Consider the following 20612-nt stretch of genomic DNA (forward strand, 5'->3'; position numbering starts at 1 on the left):
ACACCAGAGGGCGCTGGAGAGCAAAAAAATTCTATGCAATTTTTTACGTAGTGTTTTTTTCTTTTGTTATAATGATTTGATTTCTGACTTATTTATAGCGCTTACCCCCCACCATCCTATGATGATGGTACTGAAAAAGATGCTGAGAGGTTCAGGGTCGCATTCCCCCCATCTGTCTCCTGGTAGGAGCTGTTTATGAAAGCTTCTGTCCCAAATTAGCTGCATCCAAGATGATTAGCTTCGTTCGAGTAAATGCAGAGCTGGGTGACACACTCCAAGCATTTTACCTAGGATTGGAATATTTGAACCTGAACAATAATTTTTAGATTTCAGATATGGTTTCTTAACAGAGAGGACATGCTACTGCCCCACTGCAGACAAGTTACACAGCTGTCCCACATTTACAACCTCAGAGGTCCAGACTGTTTAATGCTCTCCTTATTGTCTTAATCATACAGGAGGGGAGATGTGCATAGCTGGCCTTACTTCCTGAAGAATCCTGGCACTTCCTCCAGGCAGAACACTGAAAGCTATGCACAGAAATCGGCTCATTCCAACATTTCCACCTCTTACCTAACTCCCCAGCGATGCCAGTGTGCATTGCTGTTCCCCCCTGCAAATACAGTCATGCCACGTTGGGCAATTCCTGCAGCTGCAGGAGGAGGCGCATGGCTGTGTGCGCACGCATGCAAGGAGGGCTGCAATTAATGTGCTGAGAGCAGCTGCACAGCATGCATGCAGAGTGCGGAATTGACTAGAGGCAGAAGCAAAGATCTGGAAGCCTGAAATCATTACGAAACAAATTAGTTTCATAATAAGATATATCAGTCTTCGAGAGGAAATTGAATGCGGAGTGTGCTTAAAATAATTAGAAAGGAACGGATTTGCAAGTGACTAGTGATTAGGAGGCTAGAACTGTGTTTTCATGTATAATGGATTATTTTTGGTTTTGTAAATATATCTGAGCAGGACTGATATTCAGCAACCCACAGCTTTTGACAACGCTTTTTAAAAGGAGCACTTTTTTCTTAATTTGCTACAGCATCCTGTGAAATACTGTTCTTGTTTCTTTTGCTTAGTTTTGGTTCTTATGCTTCTCAGAGAAAGCAGGTGGTGAATAAAAACATCCCAGCAACAGGTATCAACTCCCAGGGACTGTGGAGAGGAGTATGCAGCAATCTACAGTTACAATTTGAGTGTGGCTCGTTGGCAGGTTATGGCGCAACCCCATCAAAGACTGAGCTCTCCTCGTGTTATTCTCTGTGCCATATGCTGGAGGCCGGAGAGCAAAAAATAAGTGGGAATCTGGCAGTGCTCCACATGCCTCTGGAATAATAATAATAATAATAATAATAATAATAATAATAATAATAATTTATACCCTGCCCATCTGGCTGAGTTTCCCCAGCCACTCTGGGTGGCTTCCAACAAAATATTAAAATACAATAGTCTGCCAAACATTAAAAGCTTCCCTAAACAGGGCTGCCTTCAGATGTCTTCTAAAAGTCTGGTAGTTGTTTTTCTCTTTGACATCTGATGGAAGGGTGTTCCACAGGGCTGGTGCCACTACTGAGAAGGCCCTCTGCCTGGTTCCCTGTAACTTGGCTTCTTGTAGTGAGGGAACTGCCAGAAGGCTCTTGGAGCTGGATCTCAGTGTCCAGGCTGAATGATGGGGGTGGAGAAGCTCCTTCAGGTCTACTGGACAGAAGCCGTTTTGGGCTTTAAAGGTCAGCACCAACACTTTGAATTGTGCTTGGAAACGTACTATAGGAGCCAATGTAGGTCTCTCAGGACTGGTGTTATATGGTCTCGGTGGCCGCTCCCAGTCGCCAGTCTAGCTGCCGTGTTCTGGATTAGTTGTAGTTTCTGGGTCACCTTCAAAGGTAGCCCCTTGTAGAGCGCATGGCAGTAGTCCAAGCCGGAGATAACCAGAGCATGCACCACTCTAGCGAGACAGTCCACGGGCAGATAGGGTCTTAGCCTGCGTACCAGGTGCAGCTGGTAAACAGCTGCCCTGGACACAGAATTGACCTGCACCTCCATGGACAGCTGCGAGTCCTAAATGATTCCCAGGCTTCGCACCTGGTCCTTCAGGGGCACAGTTACCCCATTCAGGACCAGGGAGTCCTCCACACACGCCCGCCTCCTGTCCTCCCATAACAGTACTTCTGTTTTTTCAGGATTCAACCTCAATCTGTTAGCAAGAACGCAAGAAGGGCATCATAAAGCCAAGCCTTTCTCCTGCTGTGTCCCAGCATGTGGTCCTCACAGGTACATTCCCTCCGATCATGGGGGATATAGTTTACTGTTCTGGATGTTGTGTATGCAAATCTCAGGCTAAGCTGGGGAAAAGCTGATAAAAAAGAGCAGGGCATTGGAGTAATCTTCTTCTACCAGGTAACCACAGCCACCTGTCGCTTTGCAAAGGCATCCTGATCAAATCAGAATATAGAGCTCAGAGTTTACAAGTGTGTGATACCGCTCATTTTAGAAATTAGCAGCAGAGGTGCCATCTGCAGCGCTTGAGAGCAGGGGCTGAGTAATGAAGCAGCATGGAAACGACAAGGAGTTTATATAGAGGATGCTTTAAAGAAGGGACAATGCAGGAGCTGTGGGAAATAAGAAGCAAAAAACGCAAGCAGGAAATGAGTGGGGAATGGTGTGGAGCTATGGGGAAGATGGTGTTCCATGGCCATGTTTGGGTACCTCTCCATGGTTTAGGGTACCTCTCCATTTGTGTTTGCACACACATCCTTCTCTGTCCTCCATGCAGGCAAGCAGAGGGCATTATCAGAGTTCAAAAATGCCTTGCGCCCAGGCAAAGACACTCAAGAAGGATGCAAAGCAGGGCAAGATACCCTGTCCCTGATTTTTAGGCAACTGCGGTGGCTGTCAGAAATGCATCCCTTCTCTGCCTTGGAAGGCTCCGAGACTGGAGAGGAGGGACAATGTGCGAAAAGCCAAGGAAGAACTGCACAGATTTTGTCAAGCACAAACTTTGCTTACCTCTGCAGTGTTCCAGCCCCCTGGGAATCAAAGGCTTGAGAGTATTAACACCTGCTCATCCCAGTGGCTTGGCACCTGTTGCTACTAGACATGCAAATGAAGACAAAACGGTTCTCATGGGAAGATAACGCAAGAGAATTTGCACTGAGCAAAGTGAGTAACCATTCAACTTATATCCAGGTCACACAATGATTTCCACTGTCATGGGAGTAATTATTGGGTGAGCAATGACTTCACGTGTTGGCTATGGGACCTTCACTTACCGTGGCTTGAAGGTCACATCGTTCATGGCTGGAGACAACTTTTTCTGTGTGAGCTACAAAATATTAGACATTTGTGTTCGGTGTTCATCATAATCATAGAATTCACACCTCAGCTACGATGATGTTGTGGAGTGGCATGCTGGGCACCCACAGTCGGGGCTCCAAGTTGGCACCCCTGTATTGACCTCAGAGGGGATTACTCCTGAGTAAACATTTATAGGGTTTTGCTGTCATTTGCTAGCTTTGCGCAAGTGTTGTTTCGAGGCTGATGGAGTATTGATGATTCCTGTTTTCTCTCAAAACCAGATGCAAGTGGTTCAACATATATCGGCTGAAACAAGAGCACACTCCTATCATTTCGAATTATATTTTTTATTAGCCTCCACAAAGAGAGCCCATTTCGACTGTTCAACTGTCAGCAACCCACTATGATTGAAGATTAAAGCTATAAATATATACAGAACAATGAACTACTTTGTTTTTTTTGGAAGGTGAATCCTTCAGAGGCTTTGCTTGTATAAATGGATTTTGTGTGTCTCTGTGTTCAGAGCATTGTTATTTATTTCTGTGCAGTATTATCTTGTGGGGGGGGAATGAAAATTCAGTGTTAAAGTTTACTTGACTTTACTGCACTCAATAAAATAACTCCAGAGAAACCCATATATATATTTCTGAAATGAATCTCCCCTGTTTATAGCATATCAACTATTCTTTATAGCTGAAAGAAACCCCTTTGTGAAAGAAGATAACTAATAAATGTCCTCAACATAGAAAAATATTCAGTCCTCTCTGTATGTGTGCCCAGATCCTGTGTTAATTCAATATGTTACTACAAGGCTTCAACACACACAACAGCCCCAAAATATATCTTACCCCTAAGACCCACAAAACCCAGCAAGACTTACTTCATAGTAAAATGTTGCATTATACAAAATGTGAAAAGGATCGTGACTTCTCTATGTTTGCAGTCATTTCACAATTGATTCCAAGGATAAGATAAAAGGTGCTTAACTTTTGTAAAGTTCTTGTTCTCTTTTAATGGCAATGGTGCCCACCTGAGAGGTGTTGGAACTGAGTTCAAACAAGTTCCGACTGGGGGGGAAAAGCCCTGAGTATGATTGATTTAATTGACACAGAAATGGAAGATGAAATTTAAAATGGAAAATGGTTAAACGTGTATTGGTAACATTGGGATTTTTCCATAGTAGATTTTCTAAGGGGCTCTAAGCTCCTAAATGGATTAATGGTTACCCGTTGATTCTGTTACTCTAAACTGTTGTAACTTTAGGTCAGGTGACAAAGGTGGTTGTTGTTTAGTCGTGTCCGACTCTTCGTGACCCCATGGACCAGAGCACGCCAGGCACTCTTTCTTCCACTGCCTCCCGCAGTTTGGTCAAACTCATGTTGGTAGCTTCGAGAACACTGTCCAACCATCTCATCCTCTGTCGTCCCCTTCTCCTTGTGCCCTCCATCTTTCCCAACATCAGGGTCTTTTCCAGGGAGTCTTCTCTTCTCATGAGGTGGCCAAAGTACTGGAGCCTCAGCTTCAGGATCTGTCCTTCCAGTGAGCACTCACGGCTGATTTCCTTCAGAATGGATGGGTTTGATCTTCTTGCAGTCCATGGGACTCTCAAGAGTCTCCTCCAGCACCAGAATTCAAAAGCATCAATTCTTCGGTGATCAGCCTTCTTTATGGTCCAGCTCTCATTTCCATACATCACTACTGGGAAAACCATGGCTTTAACTATACGGACCTTTGTTGGCAAGGTGATGTCTCTGCTTTTTAAGATGCTGTCTAGGTTTGTCATCGCTTTTCTCCCAAGTAGCAGGCGTCTTTTATTTTCGTGACTGCTGTCACCATCTGCAGTGATCATGGAGCCCAAGAAAGTAAAATCTCTCACTGTCTCCATTTCTTCCCCTTCTATTTGCCAGGAGGTGATGGAACCAGTGGCCATGATTTTCGTTTTTTTGATGTTGAGCTTCAGACCATATTTTGCGCTCTCCTCTTTCACCCTCATTAAAAGGTTCTTTAATTCCTCCTCACTTTCTGCCATCAAGGTTGTGTCATCTGCATATCTGAGGTTGTTGACAAAGGTAAAAAGGTAAAGGTACCCCTGCCCGTACGGGCCAGTCTTGCCAGACTCTAGGGTTGTGCGCCCATCTCACTCTATAGGCCGGGGGGCCAGCGCTGTCCGCAGACACTTCCGGGTCACATGGCCAGCGTGACAAGCTGCATCTGGCGAGCCAGCGCAGCACACGGAACGCCGTTTACCTTCCCGCTAGTAAGCGGTCCCTATTTATCTACTTGCACCCGGGGGTGCTTTCGAACTGCTAGGTTGGCAGGCGCTGGGACCGAGCAATGGGAGCGCACCCCGCTGCGGGGATTCGAACCGCCGACCTTTCGATCGGCAAGTCCTAGGCGCTGAGGCTTTAACCCACAACCGAGTTGCTAATTTGCCATCTTGGAAGGGTAGTGGCTAATACAACAAAGGATGTGATAAAGGCTCTCCAAAAAGAGTTGCATAGCCTTAGGTAGGGTAGGCTTAGGCAAGCTGGAATGTGGGAGAGAGAGAGTTATCTTTTATTTCTAAGATTCTGAACCTGTGCTGGACAGCACACAACATTATATGGATATTTTGGATGTATTTTTGATGCTTATATTTTGTTTGTAAAGAATTCTGCCAGTAAAAGTTTGAATAATATTTTTATGGGCCTGGACAGTGATTTATTCCAAAAGGAGTCAGTTCTTATGCTTCAGTCACTTCAAACTGCACAATATTAATATCTGCAATCATTGCATCCCAAGGTGGGTTTCTCCTGAGCAGAGGTGAACCTGTGTCTTATGCACCTCAATGTTAGCAGGTAAGTTGGATGCAGTATATCCAAGCGAAAACACACATGGTCGAGAGAGCGCAAGGCGGAGAGGGAAGCGCAGAGCTTTCCCTTTAAGAGGCCGGCTTGCCTCCATTTGACGTCAGGCTGTTTCTGCATCTTCGCCGGCACCCGCGAGCCCCCATTCGGGCAGGAGGGGCGAGAGAGGCAGCGAGCGCGGCCGGCCAGGGAGGGAGAAGGAAGCGAAGCCCAGCTCCCCCGGGAAGCGTCCCGCAGCCCCTCCGGCTCGTCCTCAGCATCCTCCCGCGGAAAGCGCGTCTCCTGCAGCCATGTCTGTGGCAGGTTTGAAGAAGCAGTTCCACAAAGCCACTCAGGTGAGGGGGCCGGGGAGCGCGCGCGGAGGAGGCCGAGGAGCCCCCGGGCAAGGAGGGAGGCGCGCGGGGGCGGCGGAAAGCGCGGGTCTAACCCTCCGAGTTAGGAACCTCTGGGCGCGCGCGGGAGGGAGCGAGGGGCCGGCGGAGGCCTCCAGGGGGCGCTGCGTTGGGGAGGGGGCGCTGGGCAATCGGGAGGACCGGGGGCAGCTGGGAAGCGAGGCGGAGAGGGTGGGAGGCAGGGGGCGAAACTAGGCTTTATTTCACCCAGGGCAAAGACCCAGTTTGGCACCCTTCCCAAAGCGCATTTGCGTGCGCACACACACCCGTGCTGGGAGCCTCTGTGGCGCCTCTCTGGAGGCTTAACCCGGGGCAAAAAAAGCGAGGAGGGGAGAGGGTGGGGTGGGGGAACACATCCGAGATCGACGAGGCTCCCGGCTTGGTCCTGTGCCATTGCCAGGTCTTCCCAATTAAGTGGTGTTTTTGCACTAAATAGCGCACCTGCTCTGTGTGACTGCAGCAGAAGCTGGAAAGGGTCCCGGCGGAGGGGCGCTTGGCTGGACCAGGTCTGCCAATGCAGGGGGCGCGATGGGTACCGCATTCTGCTTTCCAGGGAGACGGAGGATCAGACACCCGGTTTCCCCCTCCCCCCCCGCTTTATTTCTCTGCCCGGCCTCGTTCCGTGCTGGGCGCCCACAACTGGCTCGCCGCAGACGCGGGATCTTGCGCTTCTCTCTCCTCCCGCCCTCCATCTCCGCGCTTCCCCCGCATTGGAGCAGCTCAGCCGCTGCAGAGCCCGGCGAGGATTTGTGGCTGCTTTTATCCGCCGCGCTGCTACTGCTGCTGCTCCTGCAGCCTTTCTGGGACGCGGCTGGGAGGGGGGGAAGGAGGGGGCACCGGGCGCGGGAGGCTGGCGGAGCTTGCAACGTGCAAGCGGCTGCTGGTGGAGGAGGAGGGCTGGCCAGTTGTACTATTTCCATATCCTTCCAGTGGACTATCCGGCCGGGACTCGGATTATGTAAAAATCCTCCTCCAGTGACCTTGCAGTGATGTAGTTACTGAGCTTTGATTCCCCCCCCCCCCCCGCTACTCCATCACACGGTTTCCCTAACCGTGCGCGCGTCCCCTCCCCTCGCTCCGCGCCTTTCCCCGTCTCATCAACGGAAAACCATCCTTTCCTTCCATCGGGTTTTCGACTTCATGAATGGAAGTAGATCTATATTAAACTTTAGTCTTTAAAATCCCAATGAATGAGGTGTTTGGGGGTTTTTTCGTGTGGGGTATTTTGACACTCGAGTTGGATATTGCCAAACTGGTTTGTTTTGGTATTTTGTTGGTTAAATCTGTTTGGTGGTAAAGAGCCTTGCCACCACGGCCACCCCTTCATTATAGGAGGGGAAGTTCCTTAAAAATATAATCTAGTGTGTCCGTCTGTCAGGCTGCAGTGTTTTTTTCAGTTTAATCTTGTGTTGTGACCAGTGGCAATGCGCTTGTGTGAGTAACTGATTTGGAGAGTGAAGTCTGATGGTTTAATGGCCTCATGCTGTATTTCTGTAACCAAGGATTAGATTCTGATTCAGTTCAATTCACGCTGGTGCAAACCTGGGACAGGAAGGGGAATCGAATCCCCAATATATGTCGGGTCACAGAAAACCTTCTGTCTTCCTTTTTTGAAGGCCACGTGTTATATAATGCCGCCTATGAAGTATCTTCAAGATAACGTCAAGCTGTTTAAAAATATCACCCTAGTGAATCTCCTCTGCAGAATGCAGTGCAGCATCAGACCTTTCGGACCAGCTCTAGCACATTGTCTTATCCTCTAGGAAATGCAGACCTTCCAGAATTAGTAATTCACGATGGAGCAGTTCTACTGGCACATGCCTTCATTCTGATTCCTCCATCATCATTTACTTTAAATTACTTTAATGGCCAAAGTGAGCAATGCAAATACTTTATTAGAGGGAAGCAACACTGTGTTGCAACCGTTCTTCAGTAATTATTATTATTATTATTATTATTTATTATTTATACCCCGCCCATTTGTCTGGGTTTCCCCAGCCACTCTGGGCGGCCCCCAACAGAATATTAAAAACACGATCAAACATTCCAACATAAGATTAAAAACACATTAAAACATCAGTCATTAAAAACTTCCCTAAGTAGGGCTGCCTTCAGATGTCTTCTAAAAGCCAGATAGTTGTTTATTTCCTTGACATCTGGTGGGAGGGCGTTCCACAGGGCAGGTGCCACCACCGAGAAGGCCCTCTGTCTGGTTCCCTGTAACCTCACTTCTTGCAATGAGGGAACCACCAGAAAGCTCTTGGAGCTGGACCTCAGTGTCCGGGCTAAGTAATGAGGGTGGAGACGCTCCTTCAGGTATACTGGACCGAGTAGCTTTGATATGAACATGACATGGCTTATCACCATGTCATGGGATCAGTGGGCTTCAGATGTTGCCTTCATCGTCTCAATATTTTAGTTCCTTTCTGTCAGTCTTCGGTCCCATCGAGAATATGGTTGAATCTATTTGGCAGAGTAGCATATAAATGTTGGAACTCTTTTGCTAGTCAGGAACATTTAGTCTTCAACTAAGCAGGCTTTAAAAATGAGATGTATTAGAAAGATGGCCCAACGATAGGAGGGCTTTCGTTCTATATGCACAACAGAGTAAGTCCCATTGAATTTGATTATTAAATAGATTTGGCAGACAGAGGATGGCACTTTAGCTGATGTTGCATTTTAAACGCTGGTTTTGATCAATATTTTCAGCATTCTGACTCCCCTTGTAAAAGGTGGCAAAAAACCCTGTGAATGGTTCAACACCTCCCCCCTTACTATATTCTTATGGGGTTACACTTCTGAAACTTTCGTGCCGGTTAAATAAAATAGGTAGAAATTAAAACTGCATGTGTCATAATTTTAAGGCCTATTTCTGAGCAATAAACTGTGAAATATAGTTCTGAAGGCGAATCACATTTGATATAACTCCTTTTAAAATTTCAGTTTTTAATATTGTGTTGTTGTTATTGGTGTTGTTTTAAAAAAGACTGAATAAGCAGGTAAAACTCAGTGCTGCAGAAATCTCAAAAACCGCTGCCGAAAACTGAATTAAACTTTCTGTTATTAATTGTAGTTTTCTCAGAGATTTGCATTTAAATTAGTTTGGTCTCCATGAATTGTGTATGGCTGGAGTTAAGGAAATGAATTTCGTGCCTCCTTGTCCTCTGCTCACCTTTTTAACCTATTCTGCCTTCCAGTTAGCGTAATACCTACAATTACTTAACACCTGCAAATCCCTTTTAGCCTCCTACTGCACACGGTAAAAATAGGCTGTGCACTCTTTCACATTCAATGTGAATTTTTATTTTATTTTATTAAACCTCTTGAGTCCTTTTTCAACATGGCACCTGTTTCTGGTTTAGCCTTGTGTGCACCTCTGCAAGTTGCTGCTCACTTATTGCACTTTTAGGTGTACATTTAAAGATTGGAATAGTATAGTCAAAAATGGAGTGTTTGAGAAAAGAAGTTGGGAGGGGAGGCAAGTGAGGAATCGCAGGGAAGGCTGATAAATAATTGGAATCGCTTTCCCTCCCCAGTAGCATTAGCACAAGATAGTTCAGTTGGTTAGAGTGTGGTGCCGATAATGCCAAGGTTGCAGGTTTGATCCCCGTATGGGGCAGTTGCATATTCCTTCATTGCAGGGGGTTGGAGTAGATGTTCATCTGGGTCCTTCCATCTCTATGCTTCTAAGTACAGTGGTACCTGGGGTTACATACACTTCAGGTTACATACACTTCAGGTTACAGACTCTGCTAACCCAGAAATAGTGCTTCAGGTTAAGAACTTTGCTTCAGGATGAGAACAGAAATCATGCTCTGGCGGTGCAGGAGGCCCCATTAGCTAAAGTGGTGCTTCAGGTTAAGAACAGTTTCAGGTTAAGAATGGACCTCCAGAATGAATTAAGTACTTAACCCGAGGTACCACTGTATAGGGTAGGTTAGTGACTCAGGGCCCTGAATCCCAGCAGCCTGGCACTATTGCCTTATAGCTCTAGTTCCTGTGGTTTAGAGCTAGATGAACAAAAATCTACTCAGTGTTCCCAAAATCTGTGTTGCTCAGTCTGGAGACAGAGTCTGTCTGTCTGTCTGTCTGTCTGTCTGTCTGTCTGTCTGTCTCTCTCTCTCTCTCTCTCTCTCTCTCTCTCTCTCTCTCTCTCACACACACACACACACACACACACACACACAATATTCTGGGAAGAACTGGAGATGGGTTTTGTGCTAGCTGTGAATTCCAATATTTGTTAAGCTGTTGGATGCTCTGACCTCTTCTTAAAACAAGGATAGGGGACCTCTCCAGATGTTGAACTCCACCTTCCATTAATCACAGCAAATATGGTCAGTGGTTGGGGATGGTGAAGTTCAACAATGTTTGGAGGGCCACAAACTTCCTGCTTTTGCCTTAGATGAAAGAGTTGAGTGTGTGCGATCAGGACTGGAGGAAATGTTTTTCTTCCAACCTTAGTAAATCACCCCCAGGGCTCTTTCAACAGTAAATGGGTTGGGTCTCCTGAAAGTAGATAGCATTCTGACTGTGGATGGGAGAAATTAGGGTCCAATGCACCTTCTCCCCTGACCCACTTCCCACATGCTATAATAATCAGCTTAGGCTCTATTTGGCAGGTTTCCCCATCATCATCTTCTACCCTGGCACCATCACTACTTATGTTTAGGTACCAGGCAAAAACATTTTGCTTGCACCAGGCCTTTGGCCCTTAATTATCTGTAGCCTCATTCAGAGGGTGGAATGTGCCTTTTTACAAATATGAATGTGTTTTTAGGTTTTACTCCATTTTAGTTTTATGCTGGTTTTAATATATGCGTTTGGTTTTGTAAGTAGCTTTGAGTTTCATTTTGCATAAAACTAATAAATTCAATTAATAATACTAATTGACATTTAACTGTTGAGTATTCTTTATCTCTTTGAGGGCAAACAACTTCCATGGTCTAGCTACTGGGTGTATGGGCATGAATTCGTAAGAATCTATTGAAGCCTAATTGTGTAGTTTTGTGAGCCTACTTCAATTTATTCTTTGTATTTATTTATTTTTTGTGTAGTAATGCAAGCAAGCCATAGACTACTTCAGGTCAATCATGGGCAATTGTGTAGAGAGGCTTAAAATATCCCCACTGGGAACCCTCCTAATAGCATCCCTGCTGAGTAAAACTGAACGGGCATAAACCAATTTGGCAAGTGTGGAAGTTTACAGTTGGGAAGAAATAGGCATTTGAGCTTTAAAAGGCTTCCAAGTAAGTGCTGCTCTGGAATGGCTTCTGTCTTCCTATGGTGATCGCTGGAGAAAATGGATCAGTTCTGAAAAGAAATCCATGGGGCTAGAAGGCACTCCATAGACCAAGTCCAACCTCTTGTACAGGACTGATCACCTTTTAATCCTAGTAGACTGTATCGTGTAATCCAGACTATATGGTATATCACAAGTAGAGCAAGTAATGGAACACATGACATGTCCAAGTGAGCCTGCAAAATGCCTGGTTCCAGGTGTTTTCAAGCAATTGGTTTGGCTTATAAGTTGCACCTGGAGAAGGATGGAGGAACTTTCAGAGCTTCAGCTCGGCTGACCAGCTGCAGCATATCTTCTTGCCCTCCACAAATGATCAGTGAGTCCATTATAAAATAAAAATGGCAAAGAGACTTTCAGCAGGGGTAAAGACCTGAACCTTTGTCAGCAGCTTTCATGGAGTGTCAGTCACTTGATGCATCTGGAGTAGACTGTAGCCTACAGAAGCTTCTTCCATAATAAAATGGTTAGTCTTTATGGTGCCGCAATATTTGTTAATGTTTGTGCTGCAACAAGCTGACACGGCTGTGTCTCTGGGGATCCCTAAAAAGCAAAACCCAAGCACCCACCTCTGTCCAACCCAACTTCCAGCCTCTTTGAGAGGTGGTTTGGAAAATGCACACAAACGTGGCCTGACAAGCCTTCTGTTCTTTTGACCGGGCTGGTCCATGTCCTGGGCTAGGAGTCAGCTTTACCTGCTGAACAGCAGCTTGAAGGGGGGAGAGGGCAGAGTGACTCCACCTGCGGTTGATCAGCCTCCACAGAGGAGAAGGCACTGATGAGAACCAGCTGGTTCTGGTCTTCTTAAACAGAGCTCTCAGCAGCAGTTAGATGCTGGAAATAACACCTGCAGTTCCTGGCCCTACCTTGCTGCTTCCATGGCACTGAGATGACCTGGATTCCCTGACTTCTGGACTGTCTGACTTCATATGTGGATTCTGCTCTCAGGCAAGGGTTCCCCAGAGACTCCTAGCCCCTGCTTGCTTGACGAAGGGACCTGGATGGGGCTACGGCAGTAAGATATTGCCAGAGCAGTAAACGATGCCCTACCCAGTCCAGTCAAGGACATTTTGGCACTTAAGGCAGGAAACCAAGCACACCTTCCTCCTTCCTAGCAGTAAAAATACAATAATAATAATAAATGGCTGGTTAGCTATTTAATTTGCTGCCCTTTCACGACACCTTCAGTTTCCCGCCTGAGGCAGCCCTCTCATTCTGTCTAGGGTCACTCTTTTGGGCAGAAAGCAAACAACAGTCCTCAACACTGCGATTCTAGGCATGTTTCTCCAGAAGCAAATACTGCTGAGTTATCTCCCCACAACTGAAGCTGGAACATCATTTTTTACCAGATTGCATTGTGTTTTCAATGCTTCCTGGCCCAGGAAGCACTGAACCAAAGGGCACAGAAAGCTACAAGTCCCATGAACCCCAGGAGGAGGAAATAACACTCTGGGATTATGTCTTTCATCTATGCTTTGGTAACCTCTAGGTTAGATTACTGCAACGTTTTATATGCGGAGCTGCCTCTGAAGATGGTTTGTAGACTACAGCTGGTGCATTATTTTATTTTATAATGTAATAATTTGATTTGAAGTTAATTTGTGAAACTTTGGAAAAGTTTAATGAAAATTAAGAAAGGAAGAAACTACACCTGGTGCGCTTCATGGGAGACTTTGGTGGCGTAAAAGCCTCAGCGCCTAGGGCTTGCCGATCGAAAGGTCGGTGGTTCGAATCCCCGCGGCGGGGTGCGCTCCCGTCGTCTGGTCCCAGCGCCTGCCAACCTAGCAGTTCGAAAGCACTCCCGGGTGCAAGTAGATAAATAGGGACCGCTTACCAGCGGGAAGGTAAACGGCATTCTGTGTGCTGCGCTGGCTCGCCAGATGCAGCTTGTCACGCTGGCCACGTGACCCGGAAGTGTCTGCGGACAGCGCTGGCCCCCGGCCTATAGAGTGAGATGAGCGCACAACCCCAGAGTCTGTCAAGAGTGGCCCGTACGGGCAGGGGTACCTTTACCTTTACCTTTTAACCACATATTTGTAAACTGAAGCAACCCTACTAAGTATTTGTTTGCAGTAATTGCTGAAAGATAATTGTGCTGGTTTTCTTTAATGCTACATGAACCAAAATAGGAGTGAGATGTCAGGGAAGGTAATTGTGGAAATACAGTTATTTGGCTGGAGAGATGGGAGTTAAATTTAGTATTTTGATCAGTTTAAAATGTTACAAAAAGGCCATTAAGCCTAGGGGGAAATACGTCTCAATATTATTGCATTGATAATTAGTTTCCCCTGGCATACATCTAAAAGCCAGCACACAAAGAGGGGCTTTCTTACAAAAGCTTTGCTAGAGGAGGAGGAGTCTGGACCTGGTGACACCAACCTAATGAGAGCTGGAGGGTTGGGCTCCATGTCAGAAGCTAATATAGCACCAGCCAAATTAGCTGATGCATAATTTCCTCTGGAGATAAAATTCACCTAATTAATGTGTTTCTGACAATGCAAGTAAATGGAATTCTGCACAGTGATTTCTTCCTATACCAACTGAGAAGCCTAGCAGACTAATACTATAAATGTGCTTTGGTGAGCCACCCAGCAGGGAGGCAGGGGCTTGGTGCCTTTGCCCAATAACTCATTGGAGAAACTGATTTCCTTATGGGGTGAGCTGGAGCCAACTTGGCCTCATCACTAAAATTGGTATGGCGCCAATGGCCAGAGACCTCTCTTTGTCTGTCTCTTTCTCTCTTTTCGTGTGGCCTTATAGTGTACTCTTTCGAGAAACCCCTACTTAGCTCCTCCTAACTTGGAAGTTGGGATGTGATGGGATTCTGGCAGCAACCTCTCTTTGCAGCATGCCTGAGAGTAGCATTTGCCAAGATCCTGCTGAAGGCTTTGTGTCTAAGTCAGCCTATTCAAGCTAATACTCTTTGGATATTTTAGCCCCCAGCCCCAACCAGCTTGTGCTTTTGGGGACAGATGGGAGTTGTAGCTCAAAATATCTATAAGGCTGCCCCAAACCTCCTCAGATGAACCATTTCCATGCTAGTGTCCATCAGCTTTTGCATGATCCTCTTGTCTTGGAGAAACTTACCGTGTGTGTATCATTTATTATCACACGGACTGTGGTTACTTAACCTTTCTCCTGCTTGTTCAGTCCCAGAGGTAAACTCTGAATGTGAAGCCACTTTCCCTTTCCATCTTGGGAAAGACAAGCGTCTCAGAAACCTAGCCAACTTCGTGAAATTGTAAGGGTTTGAGGGTGTTATGAACCACATTATGTTGTACAAAGCAAATGGAAAGCATGGCAGGATCTTGCAGAGTTCTGTGCAGTGAGGAGCACATTGATTGTGTCAATGGCTGACCTTAATTTTTTATAGTTCTTGGTTACCAAACTGACCCTGCTAACCAGCCTCAATATAAGCTCCTTGATTGCTCGTCCCCCGCAGCTGCTGTATTGGCTGCAATATTTACCATGGGGGGGGGGGGGGAATAATTGGTTCACATCAAAGGGCTGCCATCTCAGCATTCACACCGACCTAAAACTCCATGCTGTCATTTGCCACAGCAAAGCAGTGGGGCGTAACAGCTGGTGGGAAGTGACTGGGATAGACTACCAATTTTATTTTAATTGCCTCATATTATTTTCTCCTCAGAAATGATTGTGTGTTTTCTTAAAAATATATCTTTATTAATTTAAAATAAATACATTTATGAGAAAACAGATGTACATACAAGTAAACAAGCATACAATCAAACAACTAACAGAAAAATCAAACAAACCACCACACTATAAGATATAAGAAGATTAATATAATCATCATCATATATACTCCTGATGCTGAACACAATTACAAAACTTATAGAGAAGAAATTTAAAACTGACTTCCAATTAATCTCACTGTAGTTTGTCTATCCATTACTTTATGCTACACAGTTACATATTTCTTATATAATTTCTTTTTACCTCCCTACGAACTTATATTTGTACAATACAGGATCAGTCTAATTCTGCCAAGAAATGATTGTTGTGAGGAAAGATGATCTCCCTAAGCTGATGGCTCTGCCATGCTTTCGATCTACAGTTGTGCTTTTAAGGTTTCGTGCAGGTATTATTGGGTTGCCACCTGGCCCCGATTCTAAGACAAAGTGATTCCAATGGAATTGAGACCCTCTGAAGGGTATTGTAAAAATTCTAAGGTCTCAAATATAGAATAAATGTATAATTCTTGCTTTTGGACCTTGTTGGTCATGTGTACCTCTTTGCATAGTGGGAATCCTCCATAATTCCCCTTGTCTGAGATCACATGGGCAGATATCCATCAGGGGAAGCGCTGAGGGGATTTCCCCCCAAAAGTGTGAACCTCTATGTTAATTGTCATTGTTTGCCCAGGCTCTCATCATGGAAGGATTACCTGCGGGTGGCACTGTGGTCTAAACCACTGAGCCTCTTGGGCTTGCTGATCAGAAGGTTGGCAGTTTGAATCCCTGAGATGGAGTGAGTTCCCATTGCTCTGTGCCAGCTCCTGCCAACCTAGCAGTTCGAAAGCCACCAGTGCGAGTAGATAAATAGGTACCACTGCAGTGGGAAGGTAAATGGCATTTCTGTGCGCTCTGGTTTCTGTCACGGTGTCCCATTGTGCCAGAAGTCTTGCTGGCCACATGACCCGGAAAGCTGTCTGTCGACAAACGCTGGCTCCCTCAACCTGAAAGCAAGATGAGTGCCACAACTTCATAGTTGCCTTTGACTGGACTTAATCCTCCAGGGAAGGGATGCGGGTGGCACTGTGGGTTAAACCATAGAGTCTAGGACTTGGCGATCAGAAGGTCGGCGGTTCGAATCCCCGCGACAGAGTGAGCTCCCGTTGCTCGGTCCCTGCTCCTGCCAACCTAGCAGTTCGAAAGCACGTCAAAGCGCAAGTAGATAAATAGGTACCACTCTGGCGGGAAGGTAAACAGTGTTTCTGTGCGCTGCTCCGGGTCGCCAGAAGCGGCTTAGTCTTGCTGGCCACATGACCCGGAAGCTGTATGCCGGCTCCCTCGGCCAATAAAGCGAGATGAGCACCGCAACCCCAGAGTCGGTCACGACTGGACCTAATGGTCAGGGGTCCCTTTACCTTTACCGTAACCATCCAGGGATCCTTTACTTTTACCTTTTTTGTTTCAACAATGCTGATGCTTTGTGTAAACTATGTCTGGAACTATGTAAAATTTACTAAACCCCAGGAATGTCACAGCTTGACCTGCCTGAGCCACTGTAACCCCACCTTATGCGTGATGTATTTCTTACTGTAAAGGGGATGTCCTTCATCTTCATGCCAAAATGCTAACCTTAAAAAAGAGGTGTCTCTCTTTGTTCTGGGTCTCTCACTTCCTTGCAAGGGAACTCTGTTGCAACAAAAAAATAAAGATCTGCCTTGCTTTCCACTGGTTCCATCCGTTCTTCTCTGACTGATCATGGACTTAGGGGACACAGAGTTCCTTGGGGAGTTGGGCAGCAAAAGCCAAGCCCAAATTTTCTACAACAGCATAATATGTCCTGACAAAGAGCATTCATTGTGTTCTCTCCCTCGCCCTCTCTCTCACTTTAATTCATTCATTCAGTATACTAAGTTGCTTCAGGTTTAATGATGACCAAATGGAATTGACAAATTGAATTGCTAATCTGAAACTATTTTGGGCCTATAGCCCTCCCACTCAAAAACCGTAAGCTTCTGTTCTGCACACTTCACAAAATTTACTCATCTTGGCAATCAATATAATGAAACAAATTACTCTGCTGGATTTGCACGGAACTATTGTGAAGCCAGCTGCCTGCTCTGTGCCAGGTAAATATTTATGGGGAACCTTTTACAAGCTAAGATCCAAATGTAGTGTGCCTTGAATTGACAGACAATAAAAGAGAAGCTATGTGTATAGTCCGGAAGAAAGTTCTAATTAAAAGCTTCCACTGCCAATAAAGAATTAAGCTCATAATGAGGTAGCTCACAGTGCTACCCTATGCGTATTTATTTAAGAATCACATTCTTCTGTGTTCACTAGAGCTTACTCTCAAGCAAGTGTGCATAGGATTGCAGTTTCAGGCCTGGAAATGGTTTCTCACCTGGCGTCCTGTGACAAACAAGACTGACCTCTCGGGAACTATTGTACATTGGAAAACCGTTGCTCCTCAGCTTGTGTGCATTAGATGTGCCAAAATTACCGGTAACTAATACAGTGACTTGCTGGTTAGTGATCCTTCTGTGGATTAGTTATTTTCCTGGATGATGATGATGATGATGATGATGATTACGATCCTTTCTGATTTAAAATTTGATCTGGTTTGAGGATTGCAAGTGCCTTAGTTGTCCTGGTTGATTATTTTTGCCTAGAAGTAGGAAAGGAAAGTGAAGCCTTTTTAGTTCTCTTGGAACACTCAGTAGCTTTTGATAACGTTGATTCTGGGATGCTTCCAGGGCTCTTAGCTGTGTGCAGTTATGAGTAACTGTTTTGCAATGGCTACAGTTGTGCTTATCGGGTAGATCTCATGAGATCATTCTGGGTTGCTCTGTGAGGTCCCACAGCAGAACCAAATGTCAGACACTCATACTCACTCACCTCGGCGCTCTGTTGGTCAAGCATTCTTATTAGAAACAATTAACTGATATTCAGAGGAGAGTCACTTTGTTTCTTGTCTGGACTCCCTCTAGAGCCAGTGTGGGGAACTTCTGGCCCTCCAGATATTGCTGAACTACAACTCCCATTAACCTCGGAAAGCATAGCCAATGATTATGAGAGTTGTAGTTCAGCAACACCCAGAGGGTCAAAGGTTCCCACACCTGATTTAGAGACATGGTTAATTTAAAATTAAAAGTGATTGTGTGTTCAGTATTTTAAAAAAGACTTTAGTTTTTTAAAAAATGGCTAGTTGGGGCAGAGGGGAGAGACAGAATTCTGTAAGTAAGGCATACATATATAAGGAAATAAGTAGCTATCCTATTTTTAAAAGACATCTGAAGGAAGCCCTGTTCAGGGAAGTTTTTAATATTTAACGCTGTATTGTTTTTAATACTTGATTGGGAGCTGCCCAGAGTGGCTGGGGAAACTCAGCCAGATGGGTGGGGTATAAATAATAAATAAATTAATTAATAATAATAATAATAATAATAATAATAATAATAATTATTATTATTATTATTATTATTATTATTATTATTATTATTACCAGACACCTTCATCTGCCTCACCTGCAATAAAACATATCTCTCCCTTACCAGTCTCTGCTGCCACACTAGGTGCTGTAATTCTCCAATGGTTTGGCTTAACCCCCAAAGGTGTACTCTCCCGTTGTCTCTTGAGACAGACAGATGCCAACACACATTCTGTAATTACCTGTTTCATTCCACAGTAACCCTTGGGTATTGCTAGGTTCACACAGGTGCTTTCCATAGATTCTCATCCATTCGCTGTTTACATATAATAATGTTAATCTTCCTGCTTACAGTAATTGAACAGAACAATGATGTAACGCCAATAAGTTGGTAGGGAATTTCCTACAATAACTGGCTGTGTCATTGTTTAGCCTGTAATGATTGTTTAGTTGTGCCCTTTGCCCAGGACTCAGTCATTGGCTGCAACACCTATCTAAGCAAATCAGACAGCTAAGCCAAGTTCTGCTGTTAGCTCTCCCCCCCCCCAAGAAAAACTTCAAAGGGGGAAATTAAAGATTGTGCCATTTTGTTCTATGTAACGTATCAAAGGAGATTTTCATTTTTATGCACACCTGAAGGGCCTCATAGCCACAGCTGGTGCATCTTCCTAACAAGCTAATCACAGTCTCTGTAATCTGTTTTGTCATGTGTTGTATCAGTTTATCTGTAGGTGTCCCAAACAACACAAGCATGTTCCTGGAAGTGGGATATTTGCAATCTCAGCTTCTGTATTTGCATCTTCCCACACCCACTCTTACCTGCCCGCGAAAATGAGTGACAGTTCTCTCTTACTTCATTGCGCTGTTGGCAGAAATCCACCTCTGTCATCACTGTGTATAACTGTTGAGTGTGAAGTTGTATTTTGGGTTGTACATGAAATTTTTTAGCCTGAGCTGACATTCCACGTGTACACATGTGTGTGTTGATCGTGCCAGCTAGGCAGCTTTGAGGCACCCAACTTCCATGTTGACTGTACAGTAGATAATTTATAAACCATCATTGCATGACCCCCCCATTTTGTGTGTGTGTTGTGTGTGTGTATGTATATGTATATTAAAGGTAAAGGGACCCCTGACCATTAGGTCCAGTCGTGACAGACTCTGGGGTTGCGGCGCTCATCTCGCTGTACAGCTTCCGGGTCGTGTGGCCAGCATGACTAAGCCACTTCTGGCGAACCAGAGCAGCACATGGAAACGCCGTTTACCTTCCCGCCGGAGCGGTACCTATTTATCTACTTGCACTTTGAGGTGCTTTCGAACTGCTAGGTTGGCAGGAGCAGGGATCGAGCAACGGGAGCTCACCCAGTTGTGGGGATTCGAACCGCCGACCTTCTGATCGGCAAGTCCTAGGCTCTGTAGTTTAACCTACAGTGCCACCCGCGTCCCGTGTATGTATATTAGGGCTAGGCAATATCTGGTTTTCAACATTGCAATACATCACAACCTAAACATCCCAATATAACATGATGTCTGAAATAAAGATGGAGCTATGTAGAGGCACTGGCTGGCTTGAGGGTTCCCCCATATCATGATTTTTGCCGGCACCTGCTCTTGTGATTCGCTTTTCCCTGCAGGAGACCTGGGAGAGCTGAACCAGCA

General features: G+C 45.4%; 1 protein-coding gene across 7 annotated transcripts in view; it reads left to right on the forward strand.

Moving 5' to 3' along the window:
* The window catches only part of LOC128405330 (endophilin-A1), a 277258-nt gene that overhangs the window by 184194 nt on the left and 72452 nt on the right, over nucleotides 1-20612 (forward strand). Inside the window, exon 1 of one of the 7 annotated variants that reach the window (XM_053371863.1) lies at nucleotides 6249-6475. The exons of the other annotated variants lie outside the window; for them this stretch is intronic. Within the exon in view, the coding sequence (XP_053227838.1) occupies nucleotides 6431-6475 (45 nt within the window). The 5' untranslated portion in view covers nucleotides 6249-6430. Of the gene's footprint in view, nucleotides 1-6248; nucleotides 6476-20612 lie in introns of those variants that run through there. 7 annotated transcript variants of the gene reach the window in all.

Source organism: Podarcis raffonei, chromosome 17 (assembly GCF_027172205.1).
Source record: "Podarcis raffonei isolate rPodRaf1 chromosome 17, rPodRaf1.pri, whole genome shotgun sequence".
Lineage (NCBI taxonomy): Eukaryota > Metazoa > Chordata > Lepidosauria > Squamata > Lacertidae > Podarcis > Podarcis raffonei.